General features: G+C 31.5%; 1 protein-coding gene across 14 annotated transcripts in view; it reads left to right on the top strand.

Annotated features, from left to right (window-relative positions):
• Positions 1-13,723, top strand: part of LOC127702513 (serine/threonine-protein kinase PRP4 homolog) — a 37,277-nt gene extending 23,554 nt beyond the window's left edge. The window contains exons 11-17 of one of the 14 annotated variants that reach the window (XM_052206741.1): positions 170-323; positions 2,347-2,461; positions 3,058-3,296; positions 5,154-5,427; positions 5,854-5,922; positions 6,990-9,246; positions 9,770-13,723. In XM_052206741.1, coding sequence (XP_052062701.1) covers positions 170-323; positions 2,347-2,461; positions 3,058-3,296; positions 5,154-5,357 — 712 coding nt within the window. In that variant the 3' untranslated portion in view covers positions 5,358-5,427; positions 5,854-5,922; positions 6,990-9,246; positions 9,770-13,723. Of the gene's footprint in view, positions 1-169; positions 324-2,346; positions 2,462-3,057; positions 3,297-5,153; positions 9,247-9,769 lie in introns of all 14 variants that reach the window. The other 13 variants (XM_052206735.1, XM_052206738.1, XM_052206737.1 and 10 more) reach the window with 13 other exon arrangements.
• Positions 13,724-14,172: the final 449 nt, after the last annotated feature.

The raw sequence follows: 14,172 nt of genomic DNA, 5'->3' as shown, positions 1-14,172 counted from the left end.
AAGTAAAGCAAGGGAGACATTTCATTGTGTGCACTCTTGTATCTTTATTTGAACATTAATGTTGAATTGTACCATGTAATTTATTTCAAGATCTGCCAGACAGTCACTTCCTGTTTAACAATACTATGAATTCTGATTGTATTCACTGTTATTTATGTTTTTTTTTCAGTATGAATCTACGAGAAATATTGAAGAAATATGGTAAAGATATAGGATTACATATAAAAGCGGTCAGATCATATGCACAGCAACTGTTACTGGCGCTCAAACTTCTAAAGAGATCCAGTATATTACATGCTGACATCAAACCAGATAATATATTGGTAAGTTATCTGTTGGAGGGGAATATCTTTCATGAAATTTTCAAAAAAGAAATCTGTGATGTGCATTCAATTATTTGAATTTCCTTCCATTTGGAAAGAGCTCTTAATTGATAAATCAACAGGAGTTCTGAACATTAACTGTGACTTTAAAGCGTCAGCTCTGCTTTTCAAGCCTGAAACATATTTCTCATGAATTGTGTACAAAATTACAAAACTTGATCCTGACTTGTATTACGTAAACATGATGTAATAATAATTGAGAAATTACTGTTAAATGACAGATTCTTTTCTGTAAAGAATGTTTGATAACAGGTTCTGCAACAGTTTTTAAATACTGTTAATTCAGAAATTATTGTGAGGTTTTATTATTGTGAATAATGCAACTGTGTGAGTATTGCAATAATAAAAACTCGCATTCTGATATCCGATATATATGTCTGTATGCAGATTTTCCAGAAATTGCAATAATCTTGCATTTTTGTCCACCCTTCAAAAATAGCGATAATAAATGCATGCAATAATTTCTGAATTTACAGTACTGGGTTTTTGTCGAGCCTGCGACTTTTGTCGCAGAAAGCTCGACATAGGGATAGTGATCCGGCGGCGGCGTTAGCTAACTTCTTAAAAGCTTTATATTTTAGAAGGTGGAAGACCTGGCTGCTTCATACTTTGTATATGGATGCCTCATGTTACGAAGTTTCCGTCAGTCACATGTCTAATGTCCTTGACCTCATTTTCATGGTTCAGTGACTACTTGAAAAAAAAGTTGAAGATTTTTTGTAATGTTAAATTCTCTCTTATTATAAGTAATAGGATCACTATATTTGGTATGTGCGTACCTTGCAAGGTCCTCATGCCTGTCAGACAGTTTTCACTTGACCTCTACCTCATTTCATGGATCAGTGAACAAGGTTAAGTTTTGGTGGTCAAGTCCATATCTCAGATACTATAAGCAATAGGTCTAGTATATTCGGTGTATGGAAGGACTGTAAGGTGTACATGTCCAACTGGCAGGTGTCATTTGACCTTGACCTCATTTTCATGGTTCAGTCGTTATAGTTAAGTTTTTGTGTTTTGGTCTGTTTTTCTTATACTGTATGCAATAGGTCTACTATATTTGGTGTATGGAATGATTGTAAGGTGTACATGTCTAGCTGGCAGGTGTCATCTGACCTTGACCTCATTTTCATGGTTCAGTGGTTATAGTTTAGTTTTTGTGTTTTGGTCCGTTTTTCTTATACTTTATGCAATAGGTCTTCTATATTTGGTGTATGGAATGATTGTAAGGTGTACATGTCCAACTGGCAGGTGTCATCTGACTTTGACCTCATTTTCAGGGTTCAGTGGTCAAAGTTAAGTTTTTGAGTTTATGTCTTTTTTCTTATACTATATGCAATAAGTCAACTATACTTGGTGTATGGAAATATTCTATGATGTACATGTCAGTCTCGCAGGTTTTATTTGACCTTAACCTCATTTTCACAGTTCATTGCTCAGTGTTAAGTTTATGTGTTTCAGTCTGTTTTTCTTAAACTATATAAGCAATAGGTCAGCTATATTTGTTGTATGGAAGGATTGTAAGCCGTTCATGTCTGCCTGGCATTGTTCATCTGACCTTGACCTCATTTTCACGATTCATTGGTCAATGTTTAGTTTTCTTGGTTAAGTCTGTTTCTTAGAAACTATAAGCAATAGGTCAACAAAATTTAGTGTATTGAATGATTGTAAGGTGTACATGTATTTCTCGTTTGGTTTATATGACCTTGACTTCATTTTCTTGGATCATGTTAAGTTCATGTAATAGTTGTAGTAAAGCTTTCATTTAGGACTATCAACATAATATCAATGGTTAGTAAAGAAGGCGAGACATTTCAGCGTGTGCACTCTTGTTTAGCTTTAACTCCAAATATGAAAAAATGTCAATATAAAAGGAAATGAGATTTCATATCTGGACTTCAGTCTGAATAGAAATCTATAGCCACATTCAAAATAAAATAAATACAACTGTTCTTAATATTTGTAGGTAAATGAGTCCAAGTTACTGCTGAAGTTGTGTGATTTTGGTTCAGCATCTCATGTTTCTGACAATGACATCACTCCTTACTTAGTCAGCAGGTTTTACAGAGCTCCTGAGATTAGTAAGTATTCAGTAATGGCTATGTCTGTAGTGTTATGGTGAACTTTTGGGCTAGGACAGAAAAAAATGAGCTGTATAAATTATTAAATGTTATGTTATCCATGTGAAAAGTAATATAAAATGTAATTTTTTTAGTCAGGAAAATTTTCAAATACATCGATATAATACATATAGCATGAATTATATATTTTATCCTTCAGCAAAACAGAGGCTATTTGATTTGCATTAAACAAATTTCGATGCCCTGCTTTCAGTAGATTGTGGGATTTATGTTTTCTGGTCTATGCATTTGTCTTTCTGTTTACCTGTCACAACTTGAAACTTAGTACACATGTTCATTGTGCGGGGAACTTTTCAAATTGTATCCTGAATAAAGATTTTTTCCCCAATTTCACAGCTCACTGAACATGGACATGATATTGCCAGTGGTTCATGGTGTCCTTTGGCCTCATTCATGTTTTGAATAAATTTCTTACATGTACCTGCAGCAAAATTTATGTAAAGTCAACAAAAACAGAAAAGTTGTTTATATTTGTAAATCATCTGATTTCCTTAGAGTTGTGGTTCAGTTTTAGTAACAAATATTTTCTGTTTCAGTCCTAGGTATGGGTTACGACCATGCTATAGACATGTGGTCAGTTGGATGTACCCTGTATGAACTGTATACTGGAAAGATCCTGTTTCCAGGAACTTCGAACAATGAAATGTTAAAGTTTATGATGGATGTGAAGGGTAAAATGCCACATAAGGTGATACGTAAGGGTATGTTTAAGGACAACCATTTTGACAGCAACTACAATTTTCTGTACATGGAAGTGGATAAAGTTACGCACAGGGTAAGTGAACTTTCAGTTACGTATGAATTGGAGAGATTTTATCAAAGACAGTAATTATTTTGCTAAAGAAAAACAATTCCAATTCCTTCTATGCATGCAACCTTCTAAATCGGGAATGTCTTTTATTAGCTATATTTTGAGAAATCATTGATTATAGTTATACTATACAAATATTTAGTCATGATAAAGGATTAATTGATCATTAACTTGACAATTCTTTACACATTAAAAGTAATTTTATCATCTGTAAATGATATGACCTGATTCTACCTTTAAATGTAACTTGTTTTAATCTGATAGTTGTTTAAATAGGTTTATCCATCACATTTGGAAGGAGGGTGTTGTAGGAGTTCCAATGTGGAAAAGTGGTGTTTCTAGCTCAAATTTCATTAGTTTTAATGCAAGTTATTTAAATTTTGCAAAACTGAACTGGTTAAAACCCCAAGATTGAAGAATTCTCTGCTTTGATCTGCCATATTTAATTGATAATGGTGTATTGTGTAGCTTTCACAATATTTGGATTGATTAAATCTAATTGAAACCTAATCAGTATAAAAGTCCCCCTTTACATTTATATCTGAAACAGCCTGGACTTAATCAGTCATTTAAAAAGAAAATATTATTACTTCCCCTTGAAGTAAACTTGATTTTATGTAAAGTATATAATAATTTTGGGTTCCCTGTTTGTACTTTTGAAAGTAATAATTTTTTGTTGAACTTTCAAAATGTTGCAATAGAAAATTAAATGCATATCTGCTCACTATATATATTGCCACATTCTTGTTTTTTTATGCCCCCGCTGTAGCGGAGGGGGCATTAAGTTTTACCCTTGTCCGTCTGTACATATATGTACGTCTGTACGTCCGTACGTCCCAAAATTGGGTTCCGTTCTCTAACTTGAGTTTGCCTCAACCAAATGTTATACACAATGCTAATTACCACAAAACACAGATCAAGTTTGAATTTTGGTGGCGTCACTTAAATGGTTCTAGAGTTATGCCCCTTTATAATGGAAAAATTGCTAAATTTTTAGTTTCCGTTCTCTAACTTAAGTTTGCCTCAACCAAATGTTATGAAACTTATACACAATGCTTATTATCACAAACTACAGATCAAGGGTGAATTTTGGTGGCGTCACTCAAACCATTCTAGAGTAATGCCCCTTTATAAATGGAAAAAATGCAAAACTTTTAGTTTCCGTTCTCTAAAGTTTGCCTCAACCAAATGTTATTAAACTTATACACAATGCTTATTACCACAAAACACATATCAAGTTTGAATTTTGGTGGCGTCACTCAAACCGTTCTAGAGTAATGCCCCTTTATAAAAGTTTCTGTTCTCTAACTTAAGTTTGCCTCAACCAAATGTTATGAGAATTACACACAATGCTTATTACCACAAAACTCAGATCAAGTTCAAATTTGGGTAGCGTCACTTGTACCGTTCTTCAGTTATGTCCCTTTATAACTATATGATATGCAAGATGGGGCATCATCTGTGTCCACATGTGGACACGATCCACATTTATTAACTTTTTAACTACTATATTTGTATATTATTCTAGCAGGAAATAAGTTTGTTAGTTTGACTTAGGAGGAATATGAGATATGTGTGAACAGTATAATGCAAAGTATTATAATGACTGCATATGTGATGCTAATTAAAATACTATCGATAATTTCTTCATCCCATGTTTAATTAAAATTTTTTGAAAAATCTAATTATTTTTTTTATTCAAATAACAAACTTTTACACATGACTATTTAAGTAACATCAGCTAAATTTGAAACCGAAAATTATTCCAATTCTCTATTTTAACAGCTGTCTCCAGTTTGTCAATCTTTTATGTTTTTGTAGGAAAAGGTCACAGGTCTGACACAAATAAACATTTCCAAACCGTTATTGTCCGAAATGGTAGGCTTCCAGAGACTCCCCGAAGACCAATTGAAAAAAGTAATGCAATTAAAGGACTTACTGGATAAAGTGCTCATGTTGGATCCCAGTAAACGAATCAGTATCAACCAAGCATTGACTCATCCGTTCATTCAGGAGAAAATATAAATTGTGTTATTCATATTCAATTGGATTAATGGATATAAATGTTTGACATCAAGATAGTGGAGGTTTATTTGTAAGTCTAAAAGATATTGTACGGTAAGATGTAGTGCCATGGAATGAAGGTTAGAATATCAGACCAGACATTGAATGTGAAACAAACTCATGCAACAAAATATACACTGAACATTGAATTAAGAATTGATTAAGATTTCATATAGTCTTAATTATTTTACAGTTCTTAAGCATAGTTATTTTCATGTAATTCTTGAAAACTTATAATTTTGATAATTGAAAATTCCTCTTTTTCCTTAGAAAAATAATGGAAACCAGGATTTCATGAAAATCTCTATGTTTTTAGTAGTAAAATACTCCAATTTTAGTACGGCAACCAGTGATATTATATTGAATTTGAAACAGACATTGTAGGACTTCACATGTAGATGATATATTATTATGTAATTTGTTGTCATGGAAACTAACATGCTAATTTGTGTTTCAGTTCGCTGTGATATGGAATAATCACAGACTGTTTACCTTTTAACTGATCAGTTGCAAGAGTTGAGCAAAGGTAACCATACAAACATGGGGAAGGGGTTTCTATTTTGATTAATTGGTTTATATTAAACTAATTTTTGTTTAGAGTTCAATTGGTAAGTGAAACTCCTTTATGTATGATTTAAGTTGTCAGCGTCATTTAGTTTCATCCATGTCTGTCTAAACATGTATAGTTAAAAATTGTCATGAGAAAATCATTTGAACTTTAATGTTATAAGAAACCACAAAACTAATAACATTTATCACATATATGAGCCTCTAGATAAAAGAGACAATTTCAAAATTTTTAATTTCTATTCAAAAACTTGATTTTTCCACATTGAAATTTTTCCACAAGTCAAAAGGGATTTGGCTAACTTTAAATTTATAGAATGAGAGTTCATTTTCATTTTACAAATGGCATGTTTGTTAAACACAATTATCATTTTGGACTGGAGACATTTGTGTCGGAGGACACAGCTTTATGTTTTACACTTTTGGTTCATACATTACAATTATTTAATAAAAATGAAACAATGTTTTAAAAATAAACATGAAATAATCAAAATATTAAAAAAACAATTGTAAATAAATTTTTATTATAGAATTTCATGTTTGACTTTTTTTTGCATACAAATTTTCTTTTCTTTTTTTTTTTTTAATAATTCAAATTTGAAATGAATTAATTTAAGTGAATTCTTACAAAAATAAATCATTTTTGACTGGGGTTTATTTTTCAGATAGTTGAAGAATTCTGTTTCCAACATATTGAGGTCTAACAATTTTACAGTCTTATCTAAAGATAAGTGCTTTATGAGGTAGAAAAAGGTGTGAATTTATAGTACCTAAATATCCCTGTTTTCACCAAAAAAGTATTTTCACAAAATGCATGTATAAAACTCAATTTTGTCATCATAGCAAAAACTTTGCAATATATTTAACATATGTAAATTCATCTTGTGTTTATGATTGTTCCAAAAAAGAGAATATTTCTACAATTATGTCAAATTTAGCAGCAATTTATGTATATGTTAGTGATTATGTATAAAGACATTAATTGATTTTATGTAAATCTGTTGACTATGTACTTTTTTCATGCAGGAAAGTCCAAGGAATAAAATACAGACTGATATCAAAGAGCTTGGGAGTTTTTCTTGTAAAATTCAGTGGTTATCAACCAGTGCTGTTGTGGTAATAACCCTTTATATACTTATATGGGTATTACTATTGCTTAGTTTAAACCTAGTGTTGTCAGTTTAAGGGTTTGTTCAATAAAACATGACTTCTGGTGCATGTTGTGTCTCTGGTTTCAGATAGTCATTAGATGCAAATTGTCTGAGCGCTTTGAAAATAAAAAAAAATTCCAAGGGACAATTTAATTTTGCATCCATATTTAATTGCAGTTAATGCTTCTTTAATTTATAGCACTTACTCTTTTCATACTTAGTTTTTATACGACCGCAAAAATTGAAAATTTTTTGGTCGTATATTGGTATGACGTTGGCGTCGTCGTCGTCGTCGTCGTCTGGCGTCGTCCGGCGTCGTCCGAAGACACATTGGTTTTCGCACTCTAACTTTAGTTTAAGTGAATGGATCTCCATGAAATTTTACCATAAGGTTCAATACCACGAAAGGAAGGTTGGGATTGATTTTGGGGGTTATGGTACCAACAGTTAAGGAATTAGGGGCCAAAAAGGGGCCAAAAATAAGCATTTTTGTAATTCCAGACAATAACTTGTGTGTAAGTGTATGGATCTCTCTGACATTGTACCACAAGGTTCCATATCACAAAGGGAAGGCTGTAATTGATTTTGGGGGTAATTGCCTCAAAATTTTAGGAATTAGGGGCCAAAAAAGGGGCAAAAAACAAGCATTTTTCTAGTTTCATGACAATAACTTGTGTGTAAGTGTTTGGATATTTCTGAAATTGTACTACAAGGTTCCATATCACAAAGGGAAAGCTGGAATTGAGTTTGGGGATAATTGCCTGAAACGTTTAGGAATTGGGGGCCAAAAAGGGGCCAAAAATAAGCATTTTTCTAGTTTCCAGACAATAACTTGTGTACAAGTGTATGGATCTCTCTGAAATTGTACTGCAAGGTACCATACCACAAAGGGAAGGCTGGGATTGAGTTTGGGGGTGATGAATCATAAGGGGGTTCAAAAAATTTGGGGGGGGGATTTTTTTTTTTTCTTTTTTTTTCTTTTTTTCCTTTTTTTTTTCTTTTAAAATTTTCCATTTTAAGTTGGTTATTTCTGATTAATATTTAAAAGCAAATAATAATGATATGGTAGGAGTTACACACCAAACAGGATGTGTAAATTATTATATAATAAGTATTGTGCAATAGCAAGAAATTTTCAATTGCACAGTATTGCACAATTGCAAGAAATCTTCAATTGCACAGTATTGCGCAATAGCAAGAAATCTTCAATTGCACAGTATTGCGCAATAGCAAGAAATATCCAATAGCACAATATTGCGCAATAGCAAGAAATTGTCAATTGTACAGTATTGCACAATAGCAAGAAATATTCAATTGCACAGTATTGTGCAAAAGAAGATACTTCGTATAAATTGCTTATTTCTTGATCAATTTCAATGGGGTTTTATTCTTGAATTCTTGGGGTTCTTTAATATGCTGAATCTAACCGTGTATTAAGTTTTTGGATTTTGGGCCCCGTTTTTAAATTGGTCTACATTAAGGTCAAAAGGGTCCAAAATTAAACTTAGTTTGATTTTAACAAAAATTGAATTATTGGGGTTCTTTGATATGCCGAATCTAACCGTGTATTTAGATTCTTGATTATGGGCCCAGTTTTCAAGTTGGTCCAAATCGGGGTCCAAAATTAAACTTTGTTTGATTTCAACAAAAATTGAATATATGGGGTTCTTTGATATGCTGAATCTAACCATGTATTTAGATTTTTAATTTGTGGGCCCCGTTATCAACTTTGTCCACATTGAGGTCAAAAGGGTCCAAAATTAAACTTTGTTTGATTTCATCAAAAATTGAATTCTTGGGGTTCTTTGATATGCTGAATCTAACCATGTATTTAGATTTTTTATTTGTGGACCCGCTATCAAATTGGTTCATATTGAGGTCAAAAGGGTCCAAAATTAAACTTTGTTTGATTTCATCAAAAATTGAATTATTGGGGTTCTTTGATATGCCAAATCTAACCGTGTATTTAGATTTTTAATTTGGGGTCCCGTTTTTAAATTGGTCTACATTAAGGTCCAAAGGGTCCAAAATTAAACTTAGTTTGATTTTAACAAAAATTGAATTCTTGGGGTTCTTTGATATGCTGAATCTAAACATGTGTTTAGAATTTTGATTATGGGCCCAGTTTTCAAGTTGGTCCAAGTTGGGGTCCAAAATTAAACTTTGTTTGATTTCAACAAAAATTGAATATATGGGGTTCTTTGATATGCTGAATCTAAACATGTATTTAGATTTTAGATTTTTGGCCCAGTTTTCTAGTTGGTCCAAATTGGGGTCCAAAATTAAACTTTGTTTGATTTCAAGAAAAATTGAATATATGGGGTTCTTTGATATGCTGAATCTTACCATGTATTTAGATTTTTTATTTGTGGGCCCGCTATCAAATTGGTTCATATTGAGGTCAAAAGGGTCCAAAATTAAACTTTGTTTGATTTCATCAAAAATTTAATTATTGGGGTTCTTTGATATGCCAAATCTAACTGTGTATTTAGATTTTTAATTTTGGGTCCCGTTTTTTAAATTGGTCTACATTAAGGTCCAAAGGGTCCAAAATTAAACTTAGTTTGATTTTAACAAAAATTGAATTTTTGGGGTTCTTTGATATGCTAAATCTAAAAATGTGTTTAGATTTTTGATTATGGGACCAGTTTTCAGGTTGGTCCAAGTTGGGGTCCATAATTAAACTTTGTTTGATTTCAACAAAAATTGAATATATGGGGTTCTTTGATATGCTGAATCTAAACATGTATTTAGATTTTTGATTTTTGGCCCAGTTTTCAAGTTGGTCCAAATTGGGGTCCAAAATTAAACTTTGTTTGATTTCAACAAAAATTGAATATATGGGGTTCTTTGATATGCTGAATCTTACCATGTATTTAGATTTTTTATTTTGTAGGCCCGCTATCAAATTGGTTCATATTGTGGTCAAAAGGGTCCAAAATTAAACTTTGTTTAATTTCATCAAAAATTGAATTATTGGGGTTCTTTGATATGCCAAATCTAAATGTGTTTTTAGATTTTTAATTTTGGGTCCCGTTTTTTAAATTGGTCTACATTAAGGTCCAAAGGGTCCAAAATTAAACTTAGTTTGATTTTAACAAAAATTGAATTCTTGGGGTACTTTGATATGCTGAATCTAAACATGTGTTTAGATTTTTGATTATGGGACCAGTTTTCAAGTTTGTCCAAGTTGGGGTCCAAAATTAAACTTTGTTTGATTTCAACAAAAATTGAATATATGGGGTTCTTTGATATGCTGAATCTAACCATGTATTTTGATTTTGGACATTGGACCATAATAGGTAAATTAAAAAAATTGAAGTTCTTAGACCACATTCTTTCTGTGTCAGAAACCTATGCTGTGTCAAATATTTAATCACAATCCAAATTCAGAGCTGTATCAAGCTTGAATGTTGTGTCCATACTTGCCCCAACTGTTCAGGGTTCGACCTCTGCGGTCGTATCAAGCTGCGCCCAGCGAAGCATTTTATTTAAATTTATTTTTCAAATACTTGGGGGTTGACCTTTTGTTTTTATTGAAAGGGACAAACAGAAATGTGAATGCAAATGCTACTTAAAGGTAAAAGCTGTAAAGCACCAACAACTAATTCTTTAAGAACAAGTTTCCTAATAAAAAAAAGTGACTTAAGGCCCCTTACTACACAATAAAAAATATATTTATAAGCGTCAGAATTCTTTTTTCTTGATGGATACCCTATTTTCTGAGTACTATCACAAAATGGTACAATATGACACCATCATCATGGCATGGGATTCTTTTCTCATACTGACACAATAGCAAATCAAGAAAACAACGAGGACATTTTGTGCCATAATTGAATCTTTACCAATAAAAAACTGGAAACAGGCAAACTATTATCACAAAACAAACAACCAGTAAGGAAAATGGCAAGTAATTTGTTCCTGGGTGTTTATGGAGAAAATTTAACTATGGAGGTAGAGACTTGATTGCATTTATTACTTCATGACCTACTTGATATCTACAACATAAAGTGTTCTGCAAATCTTAGAAAAACCTCTTTCAGTAAAAACTTACTATCTTTGTGTCTGTTATAGAAAACTGACAATATATCAGTGGGATGTTTGAGAGTGATTGTAATAAACAAAAAAATGAGCAAGTGAATTGGCAACTTATCTGTTTGGTGTTGACGAGGGTGATTGTAAGAAACCAACAATAAAAAAAATCCTAGATCTTGCTGAACTTTTAAAAAGAATGAGGTGTGGGCAGACAAGTTAATTCTGTACTGCTTTTGACAGATTTAAATTGTCTGCTGGTTGAAAATAACAATAAAATGTTGTAAATGGCAAATATTGTAATAAAATTAAGATTAGGTTTTCAGGATGAAAATCTAGGATTTTATTTATTATGGTTGATTGGATTGATGCATTTTATACCAGCTTGTGAAGCCATCAAGTTCAGTAATTTGAGAGGAATATGTTGTTGTAAACTGAAATAAGACTAATTACAATTTATCAAAAGATAAGCTTTACAGAGAAGTAATGATAAATAGTATATCTAATATTTTTCTTTTTTTCTTTTGCACAACCTGAACATGTCAAGTGACGATTCATTGCCACAGGGGAGAGAAGTCAGCGCCAAAGGAACATGATACCATGTAATGTTGATGATAGCATCAGTTATTGTTAAATGTAGATTTGTAAAGTACTTTGGCGTAGAAAATGATTCCCTAGGGGGAATGTTGTTAGCCACAGGGGATAAGTTTATTCTTATGACATTAATAAGAGTTAAGACTTAATAGGGTTCATAAAAAGATATTTGCAATTTTTCTTATCAATTATTTTAAGATGATCAACAATTGGTAGTAATCTGAAAACATTGCATTATATTTTTTTTTTCATCTATTCTGATAATTAGTATAAATGAATTTCTAAAATCCATCAACTTTGTAAGGTTATTTGCGATATAAATAGAGAGAATGATATGCAGACAACATTAATTTGTTATAAGTCCATGTTATTTTTTAGGCTTATTAATTGTTTTATATTATTATTTGCAGTTATCTTTAATTTTTGTTCTTATAACGTCATAGATAAGCATTTTATTTTTGTGCTATTACACATAGTATTGACTTCTTTGTAGAAAAAAATGTATCTGTTATATATGCCTTTTTGGGGACGAAAACAGGTTTTGACAGTGCTTTTAATCAAACTGCCTTTTCACCGCTGTGAAATTTTATTGTTTTTATTTTCAGTTCTCAATGAGTTTTGAAGATTCAGTTTTACTTTTGACCTATCATGCGACAAATAACATTTCAATTGTAGGAGATTGATAAAATATTTTTCAACATTTTCTGTTTTTTTGTTATTTATGTTGTAGGACAGACCAGGAAGAACATTACAGAATACAGATAGGTCTATAAGGTTGTTATTACAGGGATATAGATGAACACTATTTCTAGAGTAACCAAGTTATGCTTTTACAATATCTCTGAAACCACAAACTAGATTTCAATAAATCTCACAGAATCTTTCTTTTATTCAAAGTGCTATTTTGTACCTCAATTTTTTCACTTTATTGGTTGGGTTTCATATAGAATAATATTTATTTTGGCATTTTTAAAAACAATTGAAGGAGCAGGGATATGATTTTTTTGTGGTCCTTGCTCAGTTTTTTTTAGTTTATTAAAAAAAAGTCATGGTGATAATTCAAGCTTCAAACTATAGTTGCATTAATTTCTATAGAAAATTTGTTGAAAATAAAAAAAATTAGACCCCTCAAATTTGAAATGGACACTGCAGTCTTCTATGTGTCTAAATAGTTAAGAACAAAAGGTAAGTTTTGAAACTTTAAGTAATTCTTTGAAACACACAAAATATCAGGAGAAAATCAGTTGCTTTTCAATAATGTTCCAAATTAAGTACACACAAATTGAAAATATTCAGTAGAATTTTTCTAGACCACAATAATTATATGTCAACTGCAATCCTGTACCTGCTCATCTGTTCTTCTTTAAGCAATAGACAAATTCAGTTGTGGATATTTTTCATTGATTCAGAAGCAAGAACAGCCGAAACCAAACTTCAGTAATACTGAAATAAATGAATCCTTCATTGGATATTAGCATAATATCTTGTCATCTGTTATGAAGCTAAGATTTCAAATATTGTAGCTCTAACATCCAAGTACATGTATTCTTCACGATCAAGGGTGCAGGACCAACTTGTACAGTGACTATAATGATCCCTGATTAGATTGTACTTAAACTAATGCGTCTATTAATTTCAGCTTTAGTGGGAGGAGTTTCATATTTAAAGTATTATATTTGACAAATGTAACTCACCAATGTTTTATTGTTATTTTAGGTATGTACAAAGATGCAATGGTTCTGGTCAGGGGTGTATGTCCAACGTCATATAAAGGGAGATAATTGGTAGAGATTTAGAAAGAACATTTTAATGGCATGGAGAATTGAAATTTCACATTTGGAAAAATGATTTTGACATTTTCATCAGACAATCTTTATATTTCAACATGTTCAATATGAGAATGTTATGTTTATATGTCCCGACGAAGCGAAGGGGCATTAAGTTTTACCCTTGTTTATTTATAAAATATTTGTTTAGTGAGTTGTCTGTTTTGATTTTAGGAAATAGTTATCAGCCTAAAAAAAATATGAAACATGAAAAACAAACTTGTAGATATGACAAAAATTGTCGCCTAAGAGTTGATTAATATGTTTCAGTTTGATATTACACAACAAAAAATGGAGATTAACCTTCATGAAAAAAGAGGAATACGAGATGGTTAGATGTAAGACATATTTATCCATGTTTGACTTTGCACAAATAAAAAATGGAGACAACTACCCATTAAACACTAAAATTAGGATCTAGGCTGTCCGATAAATTCTCCAGTTTATTGCACAACAAAATCTAAGGAATACTTAATCAAACTGTATTATTCTTTAAGAATCTTGGATATTCAAACATATTCAAGTCTTGACAACACACAACAAAATTGGAAAGATTATCTGTTTAAACAATGTTAAATATAAAAATCTGGGTTGTCCTGTGTG

This window comes from Mytilus californianus, unplaced genomic scaffold, assembly GCF_021869535.1.
Source record: "Mytilus californianus isolate M0D057914Y unplaced genomic scaffold, xbMytCali1.0.p SCAF_5, whole genome shotgun sequence".
Lineage (NCBI taxonomy): Eukaryota > Metazoa > Mollusca > Bivalvia > Mytilida > Mytilidae > Mytilus > Mytilus californianus.
Note: the sequence above shows the minus strand (reverse complement) of the source record. Positions and strands in the feature narration are given on the sequence as shown.